The 18,634-nt window shown below is 45.7% G+C and overlaps 1 protein-coding gene across 1 annotated transcript in view; it reads right to left on the bottom strand.

The window, feature by feature from the left end:
- CACNA2D3 (calcium voltage-gated channel auxiliary subunit alpha2delta 3) overlaps nt 1–18,634 on the bottom strand; it is a 794,881-nt gene that overhangs the window by 356,674 nt on the left and 419,573 nt on the right. The window contains exon 11 of the mRNA XM_060109938.1: nt 17,827–17,940. Within this exon, the coding sequence (XP_059965921.1) occupies nt 17,827–17,940 (114 nt within the window). The remainder of the gene's footprint in view (nt 1–17,826; nt 17,941–18,634) is intronic.

Here is an 18,634-nt window from a genome sequence, read left to right as displayed (position 1 = left end):
GAAAGGAATACTGCCCCACGTGAAAGCAGGAGAAAAGAATATGATCTAGGCAGGGCACGGGGGACAAGAGTTAAAATCTGAAAAGTGTGTGTTTTTTTGAGTAATGAACAGGAGGATCTCCAGGCGTGGAGCAGCATCTGCAAATGCCCTCTGGGGGACGGAGAGAGGTATCTTGGCACAGAAAAAGGCCAGGTTTGCAGTGAAGCCTGGGAGAGATTAAATGCCAGAACCCTGCAGGGCCTTGCAGGCCACGTGAGGGTGGCGGTCTTGAAGGAACGCTAAGAGCAAGCACACAATTGAGTGGTTCCTTATCAATGGTATGGCTTCCCTTCCAGGGTCCTCGTCACCTGTGTCAAGTTGCTTAAGTGGCAAACTGCTTTACCACCACAGCAATCTGTGAAGCTTTGGGGAAGATATTTACTTTTGTAACATCAGAAGAAACAGAATGATTTTGTTTTTAATCTAAAAGACAAAGAATTCCCCTTGCTGCAAAGCAAATGCCAGGAGTGAGCTCAGAGTACATTTCTACACCTGAGGAATAAGCCTGTGTAAACAGTGACTGAGATTTTGTCACTGTAATTAAACACAGCAAAAGGCCAAGGATGCCTCCTTGAACAATGGCGGAGCCATATCCACACTCTGACTTCATGGTTCTCCATCCCCAGTGTTGGACCAATCACCCGAGAAGCACTCCTGCTGGTAGATCCCAGCCTCCTGGACTCTGCAAGCTGTTCACGCTTGATTAAATATTACTATTAATATTGTTCTGTGAAGGAAGAATAAAGACTGGGGTCTTTTCCCTCTCAGTAACATGCTAATGACACGGCATGAAAAAAGCATAGGAATTCAAGGTACTCTATGTTTGACTGACCCACTTTATTTTTTAATTAGACCTAATTTATTATTAATAATAAATTCCCTCTTTTTCCTCATAATTTTCTCTAACAATCAAATCCACAATAATATATCCAAAGGTAGACTTTTCTGAGTTAGTTCTTTTCCATCTATATCCCTTTCTGATTAAAAATTCATGCATCTGTTCAAATACATGTCTGCCCTCTCATCCAACCATCCACTCACCCACACACCCATCTATCCATCCATCTCTCCAACTCTTTTACTAAGTATTAATGTTACAAATAATGAAATTCAGAGTCAAAGAACTTATTCCCTTTGGCCTTGTCATTATTCTCTTCCTATCTCTGGCAGTTTTGTGAGATTATGAGACTTAGTAAGGCATTGGGGCGGGGTTGGGGGGGAGAATCTTAATGTTCTGGGATTAGTACAGCTACTTTACACATGGTTCTTTACGCAGTATATGAAGCTAAGGAAAACTGATTTTCTTAGAGGGAATAGAAAAGAAGTACATATAAAATAAGTTTGGGGCTTCCCTGGTGGCGCAGTGGTTGAGAATCTGCCTGCTAATGCAGCAGACACAGGTTCGAGCCCTGGTCTGGGAAGATCCCACATGCCGCGGAGCAACTAAGCCCGTGAGCCACAACTACTGAGCCTGCGCGTCTGGAGCCTGTGCTCCGCAACAAGAGAAGCCGCGATAGTGAGAGGCCCGCGCACCACGATGAAGAGTGGCCCCTGCTTGCCACAACTAGAGAAAGCCCTCGCACAGAAACCAAGACCCAACACAGCCAAAAATAAATAAATAAATTAATTAATTAATTAAAAAAATAATAAGTTTGTATTTCACTTCCAAGTTCTGTGGCTGTAAATAAAGCTTCGTTGGTCGAGCTAGAAGGAGAACCCCAGAGGACTGACTCAGAGCTCAGTACTAAGAGACAGACGGCTTGCCAGAGAGGTGAATGCATTTCATTATCTTGAGCTTATTCCATAGGCATAATTAGAACTCCTTTGAGAAGTCCACTGATTATGTAACAGCCAACAAAATATGTGAGGATTTCATTTTGGCATTAAGCAGAATCTATCAAACTCTGTTTTAATTTATGATTTCCTATTAGAAGAGGACCGAACAGGACAAGCCGCTTCCACAGCAATAGTTTCTGATTAGTACCACTGGATAACGTAAAGGTAGAGTATATATCTCCCCCTTGGGGCACCGCCGGAGAAAAGGCAGCTTAGATTAGTCCGATATATTATTAGATATCCCCGTTGTCCTACAGAAACACAGCTGCAGGTATATTATTTCTGGCTGGGGCAATGTTAATGTGAGGTATAAGCAGAGACATCAAATGAACAACCTGTACTAGCTGGCTCATTTTTTCCCCCTTTCTATACATAGCTTGTAAGAAGCAGGGAGATCTGGTCCCAGCATCAGAGACTCCAGCTGAAGCCTCACAATTCCCAGCCCACAGCCAGCACCTCCATCTCCAGCCATCTCTCCATGCTGAGCTTTCACTCCAACAAGGAACTTCAGCAACCTTGCTGACCTCCGGGAGAAAGCGCCAGTCTCTGGACCCTCTTGCTCTGCTTTTTCCCATCTAAAGGGGGTCTCATCTCCCAGTCTAGGCCCAGGAAATGGCTTTGGCACTTTTTTTCCAGAAAGCAAGGTAAGGAAAATAATGTTATGTAACTCTTTAAAAGGCGATCCTGAGTGTTTCTCAAGAAAGGCAAAAATGGAGTAACAAAGACATTTTCAACAAGAGGAAAATGAGAGACACAACCTCTCATTTCATTTGCACGTAACTTATAAAACAAATGTGACTTTTCCTCCCAAAGCCCAAGCTACTCCTGGATAAATTAGCTTCAGACGATGCTTTAAAAAAAAAAAAAAAGGGGGGGGGGAAGTGAGTCATCCAGCTGCTATGTGACTGCCAAACAGCCTAAAATGGTTCCATAGACTTAAAAATTTCTAATGACAGTCTATTTTGGAACATGTAGATATGGCTTTCCAAGTCCAGAGAGGCAAGGTGAGGCCTTTGGGATATGAAGAAACCACAGAGGAAAGGGATGGCGGACATGGCACATGAGGGCCACCACTGGGCTTCTTGTGCACAGCAGACTGCCCACTGGTCATGGCCCTGCCCCTTTTCCAGCCAGATGGGCGCTTGCAACCCTTCCCAAGCTAGCACTCCAGAGAGCTGCCTACAAAGGCCTGGAACTGGCCCTCAACACAGAACCTCCTTGCCATCTGGGATTCAGTGCAGGCAGATGGAGTTAGTGAAAGAGTTAATGTGATTTTCCACTCTCCCCACTCACTTTGAGGGACTCTAGTGAGAACTGGCCTGATCAAATCACCTTTAGGAAATGGAAAAATCTAACTCACCACAGCGAAAGGCCAGTACAGAAAGGAATGCTGGAGATGAACCAAGGACGGGCTGAACAGAGCTGTACCATTAGGGCCACAAGAAGGGGAAACACAGACCCAGGGAGAAAAAAAGGTGGCAGCGAAGCAGCACCTTCCTAACTGCGTATAGAGGACCCCCCCTCACAGGTCCACATCCCCATCCTTGGGGTATGGAGTTCGAGGCCTGGTGTGCACATGGGAAGGAGGGGGCTCAGCCACCATTACCTTATGTGTCTCACAGATGCATCAGCTGGTATGAGTTAGCCAGGCAGTGTTCACATTTGGGGGAGAAATCATCCATTGATTTATCACAGGGGGCATAAATCATAAATGCATTTAGTTGTCTTCATCGCCTTTCTTGTCATCCTGTCCTTCTGAAGTGAAATTAAGAGGCAGATGTATTATCTGGGATCAATTCCAGATCCCATTTGTGTTTGTAAAAAAAGGAAGCCAGGAAGGGTTTCACACAAACCTTCTGCCACAGGTTGATCAAAGTTCTGGCACCTCGAAGGCCAAGTCACCAAACAGAGAATGCAGAGAAGCTGGGTGATGGGAGGGGTAGACAATTCACCATCGCCCCTTAGGCCCAGCTGGGCTGAGGACAACAGGAGGCCCTGCACTGTCCCTAACCCCCTCTTGGGCTCACGACCCTGAGGCCCGCAGAGCTCCCCACCATGAACTAGCAGGTTGCAAGGTCAATGGGAGAACAAAAGGTGGTTGGCTGCAGCTACAGTTTTTAAATTAAGTCAGTGAAGACAATGGCCACAGCAAGGACAGAGGGGGATTCTTCCAGAAAGGTCTGGAGGACTCCTCTCAAACACTTTTGCATTCTCACATCTCAGGTCCCATCTAGGTCTTTTCAGGGATCCTGTCTCGTTCACACTGTTGCCTTCCTGGAGAAGTCTGTCCCATTTCCCTCTGTTAACCACAAGGTACCACCACATGACTTTTCTTATGGTTCTTGCAAGAAAACTGGGAAGGAGCTACAACAGCTACAAGGCTGTTTTATAAATTAGCTCAGAGAGCTCCACCTCTTTCTCCTGATGTCAGGGGGCCAACTGTCCATCCCTTAAGATTACTCTAGCTGGATTTTTTTTTTTTTGGAAGGGTTAGTTCCCCTTTTTTAGTCTTTTTTTTTTTTTTTTTAATGATAAAAGCACGTAACAGGACATTTCCTAAGTCCAGAGGAAGAGAAACGATCAGTATTTTTAGGAGGGTTGAGACAATTATTCTGTGGGGAAAAAACCCCACATTTCAGTTAAGTGTCTCTTTGGCTCATACAGACATCCTTCCGTTTGGAGTATAAACTGGAAAAGTCTTCTTCAAAATTCTAAAACCATCACTTCTTGTCTCTGTCCCATTGAGGCACAGAAACAAATCATGTGAAGGCAAATTAATATGATCCAAGTCTTAAAAACCCTAACATTTCCATGAGTTCTGAGGATCAGATTCATAGAACCAAGGATGAGAGTGCCAAAAATTCAGGCTCCAACCCAAAAGGCTCCAAATCCCTGCCCATAGCCAGGTTAACCCTCTCCAAAACAGAGAGCGCCTTGGAAATCTGTTCCAGGACCTAATGTAGCCCCAGGAGGCTGCGGGGCCATGCAGCTAATTCTCCCTGTACATCTCCAGTTCAGTTGGCATTCCAATGCGATTGGGCCCCCACTTGGGCCTCTTTGCTTTCTAATAAGGCACATCAGGCAGCAGGCTTCCTGCTGGACAGTTAACATGCAGTTCATACAAGTCTCCCCCATCAGTCACCACCACCAGCTGTTTTGTTTTGTAGATGGGACTCTCCAAGGAGTGAAGAGGATAGGACCAAATCTGTTATTACATATGGAGCAGTGAACAACGACCAAAGGCAGCTTTAATGTGAAGACCCTGGGAGGGAGAGGAAAGGCTCCTATGGGAGGCTCTGAGCCGAGAGAAGTTTCTAAAGTGCAGGGCTGCAGTGACGGAACATATTCGCTAAGCCCTATAAATCTCCTCCCGTTGTACTTTTTATGGAAATCATTAAGGTAAGGGTAGTCGGATGGATAATAGGTCGATGGCCAAACTTATTTGGCATTGGGAGCCTCAGGTTTTATCCCCAGATGTTTGAAGGGGTAATGCAAGGGTCAGCCTATGGAGAATACTGGATTTCCCGAAATCCACTGGAAGAAGGAGCTTCATTTATGAGGCATAAGGGTGATTTCTCTACCAATAAAGTTAGCTAAAAATGCCAAGGGCTCCTCTGGGATGAAGACCTATCAACATGAAACAAGCAAAATGTACCAGAAGGTACAAGGCTCAGGGTCAGGTTTGGGACTGGGGATTCTTCCTGTTGGGCTTTTGGGATCAAGTTCTGCTTCTGATGGATGGGACAATGAACACAGTTACTTTCTTGTGATGTTTATCTAATACATTACAAGATGAAAAGGCTATCACCAAAAGGAAAGCAGTAACTAAGATTGCCAGAGGTCAGGTCTGTCGGAGTAACTTTAAATCAAGTAGTCAGGGTAAATCTCATTGAAAAGGTGTGTCTGGGCAAGGACATGATGAAAGTGAGGAGTGAGCCAATGTGGAAATCTGGGGGCAGAGTGCCCCAGGTGGAGGGCACAGGAATTGCAGACGTCCAAAGGCCTGAGAGTAGTGGGCTGTGAGAGGAGAGAGTGGAACAGAGGTCAGAATGAATGGACACCCATCAAACCAGGCCTTGAGGTACTCTCTTGGGACTTTGGTTTAAACTTGGCACAGAGTGGGGAGCTAGTGGAGGTTTGGAGGCTCACTGGCACAATCTGCCTCCGGTTTCCAAAGTGTCTGGCTGCTGTGTAGATAACAGGCTCTGGAATGCCTACTTCCAATGAAACCAATCTACCTGAGAATTAAGAAGAGATGTGGTTTGACTGCAATTTATGGGCATGTATGAGAGTGGCAGGGGTGGAGAAGCATGCTGGCCTCCATGCCTGGGTGCTCCTAACTCCCAGCACGCCAGGGCATCTTTCCCTCTTCTCAAGCCTGCTAAGCCCCCTCCTTGGCCCATCCTACAAAGGAAATGCAGAAAACGGGGCAACAGCTCACTGGTGAGATGACGAACATGCAAGATGGGCTCAGCCTGAGCAAGGCTCCCCCAGGAGGCCAGCTTCTGGCTACCTGAGGTGAGGAGCCTCTGTTGGAAGAGACTTCTGTTTACCTGGCCAACAAGTTCACAGTCCTCAGTGCCTCATAGACAGTTGTCAGGGGCCTTCCCACCAAACCACCTAGAGGGGAGTTTTATGAAGGGGGCAAGTGAGGACTTGCTAGCCTCTGGCGCTACTCATCTGGTCCCCACAACAACCCTGTGAGGGTGGCATGGTGCTTGCGCCCCCTATTTCCTAGATGAGGAAACTAAGCACAAGGAGAGTCAATCACTTGCCCCAAGTCACCCAGCTCAGAAACACTATATCCTGGACACCCGCCCAGGCTGTCTAGGCCTTGACTGCCACTCTAGAAAAGGGACAAATAATATAAAACAACACTACTTTTCAAATCTCCTTTTTATGTTTCACCAAGACAGCCTGCTCATCTGTACTGAAGAACATTAGCTATTGTATATCATTAATTAATAATACTGAACAGTCAAATATATCTCAGTATATTTTCATAAGTGCCAGAAGTTTAGGTAAAATGGATACTGCATATATACATATATATTTATTCAGGAAACAGGTAAAATGAAAGGCCTGGAAATATTTTTTTAAATGCAGCTGAATAGTTTAATCTTCTTATAAGTCAACCAAGACACCACATAGGAGTGATCCATATTCAAGGATAAAAGAATACTTTCTATTTTCCACATCTGAAAAATTATTGCTATACCATCTTGAATTCATCCAGTACAACTACATTTTGGCTGTAACAGAGGGATTTTAACAATGTAAATGGTTGTCAATCATGGTGACAATGATGATATAGCATCATGCAGTCTTCCCATTCTGTGCCCAGCACTGAGCTTAGTAGCACATCATCTTTAATTCTGAACAACACTACAAGGAATTGACACATGAAATTACCTCCATTTTACACAGATGGGGGGGAAACAGATTTGTCAGCATCCAGATACCTCCCTCTTTCCTTTAGGCAGCACTGCTTCCCTACCCCTGCCTACTCCCCAAGGGCCCTATTCAGTAGTCTAAGAGAAACAAAAACGCAGAAAATAAGAACTTGACATGTCAATAGCCTGCAAATGATGTTGAACTTATTCATCAAGCTTCCACTTATTGCTGGGTGTGCCAGTTAATAAGCTAATGCGTCTCGCAACCAAATTCTCTGGGCTCTGTGAGACTGGGGCTGGAGCTCTGCAAACCACATTTCCGCTTTGGCAGCTGTTTCCAGTGAGGCTCTGCCAAAAGGGTCAGTGTTGGGGAGGCCGCAAGGATGAAGGAAGGAGAAGGGACTTGTTCCCTCCGAGTGCTCCCTCTTGGCTTCCTGGCCCCAGTACCATCACTCCAGTGAGGCCTCTTCACCCCGGCAGGGGCAGTTCATTCCAACAGCTGTGAATGAATCCAGTTTGCAGTGTTCCCAACACTCACAGAATCCATTTCATTGCATCCCCCTCAGAGACCCCAGGACCCCCTCCTCAAGAGCCTGGATCCTGGCCGCACAGGACCCTCCTCTGGGTTCAGAGACCCCAGCACCTTTGAGCTGGTGTGTCCTCTTCAGAGGTCTGGGTCCTAGCGCTTTCAGTCCTCTCCTCCCAGCTTCTAAGTTTTAATAATGACCTTCTCTTCCCCTCCCCTCTTCTGCCCTCCCCCACCAGCCACAGGGGTGGCAGCTTTTTCCTGCAGTTGCTACTGCCATGATATCCTAGACTGTTTGCCCTTTCTGCTTAATGATTCTTAATATTAAATACTCTTTGCTAAGTAACTAGTGGATTTCTGTTCCTGATTGGACCCTGCCCGATCCACGGGGCACATAACCCAGGCGACTGGCATTTCTCAGTGGCCCCAGCTTCCCTGAGCAGAGGAGGGTCTATGAGACACCTATCAAAATGCCAGTTCTAGGGCTAGGCCTGCAGAGAATGGAACCTAGGAAACATTTTTAGCAAGTCCCCCCATCCACGCACGCCTCAGTTTTTGGGCACAGGTGTGAACAGTCTGATGTGGATGACGATCAAAGACCCCGCAGCTTCAGAGTGGTGGGCTCCTGGGCTAGTGGCTTAATCCCTCTGAGCCTGAGTTCCCTCAGCTATGACATGAGAGTGGTAATAAAGAGCGTCTACCCACAGGGCAGAACTAAGAATTAAATGAGAAAAGCAAGTGAAGTTTGTGGCTCTGCACCCAGCACGGGGAGCAGGGAGGGACAGCCATTTCCAGGAGGATGTGGCAGTTACTTGGGAATGTGCACTGTCTCCCGCCTGGCTTAGGAAGACAGCGGAGCCTGGGTGGAGGCCAAGGCCCCCATGCTGAGCCCACCAAGAGGAACAGCACCGGTGGCAGCGGGGCAGGTGCCCACGCAGTTTTTCTGAGACCCTAACAGGAAGTGCTTTTTAGATGGCTGGCAGCAGGCACGCATCACTAGGCTTCGTTCCTAACTTGTCTCGTCATGTTCTTCTTGCTGGAGTCACAAGATGTCTAATAGCAGCAGAAGTAATTAAAAATAAACCAGGAGGCAGCAAACCGTTTCGACTCTCCCTTCAGCAGTGAGGAGGGCCTGCGTGAGCTCTTACCACGGTGACTGGAAATGTCTTTTCCTGTCATACCACTGACTGACCATGAGAAATGAATGTTCCTGCTATTTTCCTAAGACAGCTGTAGGATCGATCACCCTTGAGAAAATACAGCAATGACACAAACTCACCCAAAACTTTCAGACCAAAGGTGACTTCAGTTAGGGAGGGAGAGGGAGGGAGGGAGGAAGGGGACAGAGAAATGTGACCACCAGACTGAGCCCTGAAGTAAAACAGCAGTAAGAAATAGGCGCATCTGGGAACTTTCATAGGAAGTTTAAAAAGTCTACTACCTAGACCACCCTCTATTGAAATTATTTACGATGAGGAGAGCCAGTACCCAAACCACACGCCCAGCCCAGGGCCATGCCTCGTAGGCTGACTCCTGTACATCAGCCAGAGAAAGTTTCTGATGACAACCCGCTCGTGCCTCGCCTCTGCTCAAGAGCCTTCCATGGCTCCCCACTAGCCTTGTAGCACAATCCCAACTCCTTCTGTGCCCATCAAAGGCCAGAGGTGCTGGCCCTGCCTGTCCTACTAGTACCCCACCACGCATGTCACTGCCCCCGGCCCACCAGGCTCAGCCAGCGGCTCTTTACCCAGCTCCTCACACACACCCAACTTCTGCTCCTCAGGGCCTTTGAAAATACCGTTCCCTTCACCCTTCCATGCTCAGCTCCTTTCCCCACATGCACTCTGCTTGGAGAGGGCTCCCCTGGCTACCCCATTACTCTGTCTCTGGCCCTTGTCTCCGTCAGAAGATTTATCATAGTTTCTAATTATTGGTCTTCTCACTTGTTATCTGTGATGTTATCTGCTCTGTGACATCTCCTTGGAGCCGGCACATCAGCCCCATATGCCTTGGCTCTGGTACAGTGGCCTGGGACACAGAGGGCCTTCAATAAAAATCTGTTGAATGAATGAATTACTGTCCCCCCATTTTGGCTACTCCCCGTTATATCCCCTTCCAACAGCCTCTGCCACCCTCAGCCCCCACCTTAATCTGGTTCTATGGGATGCGGAATGACAGAGCCAGAGTGCAGGTGGGTGGGAGGAGAATGTCGAGATCCCTCCTCTATGAGCAGTGGGACTTAACTCCTTTCCCAGTTGCCTGTGGTCTTGGGGAAAATCCCTCTCCTCTCAACCGGCTCAAAGGAAGGCTAAAAAAAAAAAAAAAAAAAAAAAAAAAAAAAGCTTTGTAAAATCATTTGAATGTCAAAGGGAATAATGTAGTTTAGGAAAAAAGAAAGAACAAAAAATTCCTTCCAAATCACTTAAGATTATTTAAAGGTTGCGCTCTTAAAAAGATAAGCCCTCACTCCTCACTCAGCTCAGGAATTTTGCTCTCCAGAGTGGCACCTGTCCCCAGAAAGATGAGAAGAGAGGGATTCCTGGGCTTTCCAAAATCACCCCAGAGCTACCGAGGCAGAACTAAGTCTTTCAGTCCCTCTGACGCCACTAAGACATGGTAGGATTGAGGCTTTAGCTTCCAAATTGTGCCAAGGGAGGAAGGCCTAGGGCAAAACTCCCAAGAGAGCCCCTTCTTAGAGATCGATGTGATACCAGTTCAAAGGACACAGATTCCCAACAGTTCCCAAAAGTGCTCCAAAGCCAGGTCCCCAAACCATTCTATGATCAAGAGCTTCCCTTTACCCCCACACCAAGAGCTGCTTGTGTCCACCCCTCCTTGTAGCCCCACCAGGCGTCTTCCAAGGCCCCTGAGTCCTGGTTGTCTCTTGAGGGGCCTCACAGCTACCACCTCCACTTTTGTTTGGGAGGTAATGGATAATAAAACAGACAACACTCAACTGAAATAGCATTCACCTTTGAGGCTGCCCTGTGCTTTTAGAAGAGGAAAATCATTTAGGTGCACCCAGACAGCCTCGTCCTAAGGCTGCACCACTGGCTTTCCTCTTACTCTCTGCGTGCAGCCCCAGTGGGTTCTGAGATCCCCAAATCTCTGACACTCTGCAGATTCTCCTGCACTTGGAGGTGGGAAGGCCAAGGAAACAAACTCACTGTCCTGATGACAGCATTCTCAGTATGGACAGCTCTTTCTCTGACCTAGGGCCATTTTGTTTTGCTTTTGCCCTTAAGAAGTGTGCATCATGGTTAAGGGCACAGCCTGAGCACTCAACTGCTGGGTTGTCATCCTGACTCCATCAAACACTGTTATGGAACCCTCAGTCAATTATGTAGCTTCTTGCTGCCTCAGTTTCCCTCAATTGTGAAAAAGGGATAATAATAGTACCTGCCTTATAGGGTGTCTGTGAGAATAAATACAAAAGAAACATTCAGAACGGTGCCTGACAGTCAGCATTCAGTAAGAATTAGTTTTGTTTTATATATTTAAGTACAGGAAATTGGTTTAAAACTTTCTCTTATTGATGGAGACTTGGGGAGGGGAAGTAAACTGAGCATTCTAATCCAACCTGTGTTTCTCATCACAGACCCACATGAAGCACAGACACAGTGGCATCTAACAGGTACAGAAGGGTCATTACCCACACTGCATACCCAGGCAGGGTTTCACAGTTTACCTACAGCAGAAGTGACTTAAGATGTGGTCAGCTGCAGTCAAATCTCTCTCCCTGAAGAATAACGCAGAGCAAAATAAGAGGTAGGAAGCCATGAGTGGGTGAATTCTGAGCTCACAGTGACAGGGATTCCAGGAATTCCATTTCATTTGGATTCAGGGAGTCTCTGGTTTCCTGGGTCTTGGCAAAAAAAGGGAATCTGATTCTCTCCAGGGTGTTCCCTCTTGCTCCAGCAAATCAAAAGCTGTGAGACTCTGCCACGTGCCGTGTCACCACCAAAACGGGGTTCCAGGTGCAGTTACATCTCACATTTATGAAGATCTGACATTCCGGGCACGGGGTGCAGTCCCAGGCTGGGTACTTACTGCTGGCTCTCCTTCTGGACCACCAGGTCACCAGTACTATGCCCCAGCCCTGGGCAGCCCTGAAGGAGCAGGCAGGCGCACAGAAGGACACAACTCACTCATGACAGAAAAAGAAAGGGTCGCGCCACTTATGGGGGAGAGACACCTACAGCATGGAGAAGTATTTGCCATCAAGTCTCCCGTCATGTGGTTCGTCTCTTTATTTGAGTAGAACAAAAGCAATGGAAAGGCAGGAAGAACTCACCATTACCATTTTCTGTTGAATTCAGCCAATGCATAAATTTCTAAAGGCATCTCAGTGACTCTCAACTATACCCTGGTTGGTCTAAATTTCTTCAAAGATTCCTTTAGATCAGGGGGTGGCAAACATATTCTTAAAGGGCCAGAAAATGAATATTTCAGGCTTTGCGGGCCAGATGGTCTCTGTCACAGATATTCAACTATTTAGCAACAGACAACATATAATCAAATGGGTATAACTGTGTTACAATAATACTTTGTTTACAGACAGTAAAATTTTAATGTCATATAATTTTCACAAGTCATGAAATATTCTTCTCCTTTAGTTTCTTTTTTCCCCCCCATTTAAAAATGTAAAAATTAGGGCTTCCCTGGTGGCGCAGTGGTTGAGAGTCCGCCTGCCAATGCAGGGGATGCGGGTTCGTGCCCTGGTCCGGGAAGATCCCACATGCCGTTGAGTGGCTGGGCCCGTGAGCCATGGCCGCTGAGCCTGTGCGTCCAGAGCCTGTGCTCCACAACGGGAGAGGCCACAACAGTGAGAGGCCCGCGTACGGCAAAAAAAAAAAAAAAAAAAAAAGTAAAAATTATTCCTAGCTCAAGGACTGCCCAAAGCAGGCAGTAGGCCATAGTTTGCCAACCTCTTTTTAAAATCTCTAACTTATCATTTTCTTACTTATCCACTCTGTCTTACACATCAGGGGAGGTAATGATTAATAATTCTGTGACCTTTCTCTCTCTCTTTTTTTTTTTTTAGTTCACTTGGAAGAGCAACTAGATAAATGGCAGGTATAGCCATTTTTCTAATTTAAATGTAGAAATGTAGGCAGCTTTATTTCTTAAGCAGATCCTGGAATGAGTCCCTTTCATACTAAGGAGTTCATATATTATTCCAAGTGTGTAAAGCTGCCATGAAGCCACTAACCAATGTATATTAGGCAAAAGTAAATGGCATCCAATAAACGAATAAATAGCTCCTCATTTCTGTTCCCAGCACTAACATGCTGGCAAGGGACACACTGCATAGGCAATCATGATGTCGCCTTCACAGACTCATAGTTAAATCACCAGTAATGGCTTCCTTCTTCTAACTCATTCTATGTTTTATTACGCAGTTGCCTCGCACAAGGCCCTGATTAGGTAGCATTAAAACATGATACCCACAAGTGCTCCCCTGGCCTGCTCCCCATTTCCTTCTGCTTTCCTTTCTTGGAACCCAACTGCCATACTGTAAGGAAGTCCAGGCTACTGTACTAAAGAGAGAGGACTCACAGGGTCACCTGGAGGATTAGACACCGCATGGAAAGAGAGCCCTCAGGGAAGAGAACCAAGGCAGCTCTGCCAAGCTCACACATGAACACAGCTTCCTCAGTGACCCCACTGGACACTACAGGGAGCAGAACCAACCCCCCAGTTAACCCACAGAATTGCAAGAAATAATAGATTATTATTTTAAACCACTAAGTTTGGAGATGTTTCATGGCGTTGCTACCATCTCTTTCCTTTCTCCCTTTACCTTGTTTCTTCTAATATTGATAGCTTTCTATTGCTGCATAAAAAGTGACCACAAATGCAGTGGCTTAAAATAGCACACGTTTGTTATCTTACAGTTTCTGTGGGTCAGAAGTCTGGGCACAGCTTAGCTGAATCTTCTGTTCATTGTCTCAAAAAGCTGCAATCAAGGTGTTGACTGGGTTGTGTTTTCAACTGGAGGCTCAATGGGGGAAGAATCTGCCTCCAAGCTCATTCAGGCCGTTCACAGGATTCATTTCCTTGTGGCTATAAGATGGAGGGCCCAGCTTTTTTCTGGCTGTTGGCTGGAGGCAGGCTGCCCCCAGTTCCTTGCCACATGGAATTCTCCAAACAGCTGCTAACATCATCAAACCAGCAAGGAGAGTCTCCTGGCTTCAGGGAGTGTCCAATCCCTCTTTCAAGGGTTTTCAATTAAGTAAAGCCCACTCCTGATAATATGCTTTTAGTTAGCTAAAAATCAGCTGACTTGAGACCTTGATTACATCTGCAAGATTCTCTAACCTTTACCATATTCTATTGGTTAGAAACAAGTCACAGGTGCAAACTACACTCAAGGTGAGGAGCTTATACAGGGTGTAAACACCAGTGGACAGGAATCATGAGACTACCCTAAGGACTCAATGCTGTACTTCTCAGCAGGGACACAATAGAGTGCATGGTGGTGGACTGGTCAGAGATTCAGAACCTGTCCTCAAGAACTCACCAAACCAGTGAAGATGAAAAATAGGCCCAGAAGTGATTACAGTATTGGACATTAAGTTATACACTTCTCTTATACAGCTCTGAGGGAGTGTAAAGTGTAGGGCTCAGGTAAAGACAAGACGGCATCTGGCTGGAGAAGAGGGAAAGCTTATGGCAGACCTAAGAGAAAGGAACAAATACCTAGAGGCTGGGTTAATCTAGAGCAGTGGTCCAGAACCCTACACCTATGGGTATGTAAGGAATTTAAGTGAAGTGGGCTGAGAGGAAATAATGGAGCATGATGGAGGCCACGGCCAAAAGGAGCAGGCATTTGCCATCTAAGGGAGCAGCCATTCCTCAGCTCCAGCCGTTTTTTGCCATATGAGAATGCTGGCTCCAAAGTGCCATGTGTACCCCTTTATGAAACTAAAACTTTAAAATTTTATATTCTATCTCCAGATTTTAAAATCATGATCAGTAATTGACAATTTTTTAAAGTATGAACCAAGAAACACATGCCTGTGCACTGAATTTGACTGAGGGAACAGGCCCTCGTAAAGGTAAACAGAGGGAAGCAGAAGTGGCAGAGCCCACCAAGTAACCAAACCCTATTCCTTGGGCTATTTCTGTGGCAGTAGCTCCCAAGTGCAGTTCGCCCACCAGTAGCATCCACATCACCTGGGAATTTGTTAGAAATGGACATTCTCAGGCCCCACCAGACCTACTGAATCAGAATCTCTGGAGGTGGAGTGAGCAATCTGTGTTGGAACAAGCCCTCCAGATGATTCTCATCCTCACTCAAGTTTGAGAATCACTGTTTTATAGGAATCGGGTTCCAGCCTTAAGATTATTTTACTCTCTCCATTTCCGGTTTCTATAATCTTGAAGATAGCCAACGACAGCATGACCCAACCCTCTACTAAGTAACATTCAAAACAACAGAGAAAAATGACAGCTTAGACATGACACAGCATCTCTCTTTAACACAGTGCTAAATCACGTTGGGGTTTTATGTAAAGTTATTACCTGCACCTTCACAGAGAAGTCATCAAGAAGAGAATGTATATGCATATGAATGTCATGGAACTCTCCAGAATGGAGCAGGAGGGGAGGGATCCTGCTATTAATTTCTAATCATAGATAAAGGCCCTCTTGCTACAGAAAGAAAGTCTGCTTCTGCTTGATAATACTTTATAAGTAGATCAAACTGCTTCATGTAATGTTGAAATTTCCAGGACCCTGGTTCCAATTAATCCAAGAAAGCACCTGGCCTGAAGTCAATATTGTTCCTTTGGAAAGATATGTTGAAATTTGTGTTTTGTCTGAAGAGTTATGACTTTGCAGCCTTCATCCTATGCCTCTCCCAGCAAGTAAGGAAAGGATGTTTAAATTCTAATATTCCTGGGCTACAGCTATCCATCAAGTATCACCAAGCAAGAGGGATTCATATGATTCACCACACGAGTCTCACAAGATAATACATTTGGTATTAATGCAGCTGCTTATTAAAAGCCCCTTTTACTTCCTTCTTTTATTTAAGATGGTCCTAAATAATGTAAAATATCCTTCAACATGCTGTGAGATGTCACAGCATCTGTGAACATCTTATTTGACCACAAAATGTCCATGGCCCTACCCATGTTTACTAGTGCTGTGGCCTCCCCCCCAGGCCCCTCAGTCACTCAGCCATACCTCAGGGTTGTGCATTAGGTAGTGGCCATGCACCCAACATTGTGCTATGTGCTGCGGGGGTGTAAGCATAGCCAGCATGCTCCACTCTGCATCACGTATATTTATCAGGAATTAACTCTGGCCTCTACGTGTCCCTGGAAATCATCACCTGAAATATCTCATTTAAAATCACCTTGTCCAACAATGAACTTCCATCTTATTCAAGGGTTGGATTCTAACGTCAGTGCTTATTGTGGGAGCTGCATTCAGCCAAACTCATTCCTGAATCTCCCTCAGGCAGGTGCCATGCCAGAGTCCCACCTACTCTCAGCAAGCCCAGCACAGCTAGTTTTCCCTCCAGCTTCAGAAATGGTGGCTTTCTCTAAGGTTGAGCAATAGAGGAGGCATCCATTTGGGGACCATGCTGTACAAAATATATATGTATCTTTAAGCACCAGAATCATGCTTGGTGAGGTGAGATGCCTGTGTTAACAGAGACACATGGGGACCAAGAATGCCTGAAAGAATGTGCAATGACTACTCATGCTGCCTCAAGGGTACATGCTTTCCGGATACAGCTGAGTGCACAGTTCTCATTTGTCTTCTGTTTCTTTTTGCCATGGGTGTGGTTAGTTCAATTCCCAGAAATTAAACATACAGAGTTGAAGAAGCAGAATGGACTTGGTCTAGATAGCCTCATGCCCCAACAGAGACAGGCAGAGCAATGCCACTGGCACATAGGATAGGAAAGCGCTTTTGTGATACCCCCAGGATAACACCCTCTCTGATGCACCTCTTTTTCTTGCTCATATTTCACCATTTAGTTGAGATAGTGATCACCAACTGCCAATCTGCTGATTGGTGCCCACTTGAGGAACTTATTAAAAACACAGAATCCGGGCTTCCCTGGTGGCGCACTGGTTGAGAGTCCGCCTGCCGTTGCAGGGGACACGGGTTCGTGCCCCGGTCTGGGAAGATCTCACATACCGTGGAGCGGCTGTTCCCGTGAGCCATGGCCGCTGGGCCTGCGCGTCCAGAGCCTGTGCTCCGCAACGGGAGAGGCCACAGCAGTGAGAGGCCCACGTCCCACAAAAAAAAACACAAAAAACAAAAAACAAAAAAAAAAAACACAGAATCCTGGGTCACACCCTCAGAGATTTTGATTCTGTTTAAGTGTACAATAGGATCCACAATTTAAAAGAGCTCCACAGGGAATTCAAACTGGCTAACAGCTTGAGGAACTCTGGGTTAAGGCACTCAAAAGACACCAAAAACTTGATATCTGTCACTGATACCCTAACATATGCGTTTATCAGATAAATAAATGTTAGCTTGTAAACCAAAGAAAGAATTTGAATAGAGAACAAACAAGCTTTGACAAGAGCGAGGAATAGCACTGGGGGATGGAAAGGAGATTCTGGATGGTAATGAGGGCCCAGGAAGGAACTATAGGAACATGGAAACATAAAGGAGATGGCTACAGGGCCACCATGGCTGCCTTCACCATTCTATGGGTCCAGATGCTGGGTCCAGCAAGCAGCCCTGGCTCCATGGAAAACAAAAACAAAGAGAAGAACTGTCCATTAAGAACAAAAGCATACTTCACAGCGAATCTTTTCACTGAACACACTGAACGTGTCTTCATGGGTTTCTTCTCTCTTCCAAAGAAGTTTCACTTTGAAAACAAGAAAAGCCATAGTATTCGGTTTTGGTCAACCAGAAAACACAAGGCTGAGAAACCACAGGTCATCACGAGATTAAGTCTACATGGGGTACTTATCCATGGACAATCTGGAGGTTACAATGCAATATAGATTCTCCACACATGGCACTGCATGGACGCCATCAACGTCGACTTACCTTTCGATCTGGCCAATTGTATTTTGCAAAGATAGTGTCATAGGTGTCCACTGCCCCATCAGTGATGAGCATAATGGCCTGGCTGCAGATGCTCCCTTGTCCAGTGTGATTGAACTGTGGAAAGAAATAAGTTCAAACTGAAAAACTCATCAGAGGGCTCTCTATATCCATGAGACTTCAGAAGCATGAGATCTTGGGCTTAGGAAGCCTCTTAAAATGAGAGCTCATTCTGCATCACCAAAAAGAACCTACAGCATAAACCCTTCCCCACTTACGGATTTCCGTATTTGCTCTGAAAACCTGGAACTAAATATGAACCACAGAAGAGATTTCCTAGAAATACACACAAGGCAGAAAGTGAGATTCTAGGACAGTTAACCTCTCTTATCTTCAAGCATGGATAACACTTCAGAATACAAGTCCAAAGGAGTTGGCACAGCAACCTTTTAGAAACACATTTACTGGCAGCAGAATATGTGACAGGTAACATCTCTTTAAAAATCTAAATGAGTCTAGTTTGAATGAGTCTGATGGATGCAGACTGTGCTGTGTAATAAAATCAAGGAGGTTTTGTACACATAGAGAATAAAGTCAGGAACATGCCAATTCAGACTATACTGTAAGAACCCCATTTTTAGGGTTTGTTTTAAACATATATTTGTTAACATGTAACATTATATATTTGTTTATTTATGTAGTATGTATAGCATGCTGAAATTCCAAGATTGTGCCCACTGGGGTACAAAACTCTAAATTTCAACTTTCAGTTTTACATAGCATTTCAAAAGTGCCCAGCCTTTGTGCGTAG

The sequence above is a fragment of the Mesoplodon densirostris genome, chromosome 10 (assembly GCF_025265405.1).
Source record: "Mesoplodon densirostris isolate mMesDen1 chromosome 10, mMesDen1 primary haplotype, whole genome shotgun sequence".
Classification (NCBI taxonomy): domain Eukaryota; kingdom Metazoa; phylum Chordata; class Mammalia; order Artiodactyla; family Ziphiidae; genus Mesoplodon; species Mesoplodon densirostris.
This window is presented reverse-complemented; position numbering and strand designations above follow the sequence as displayed.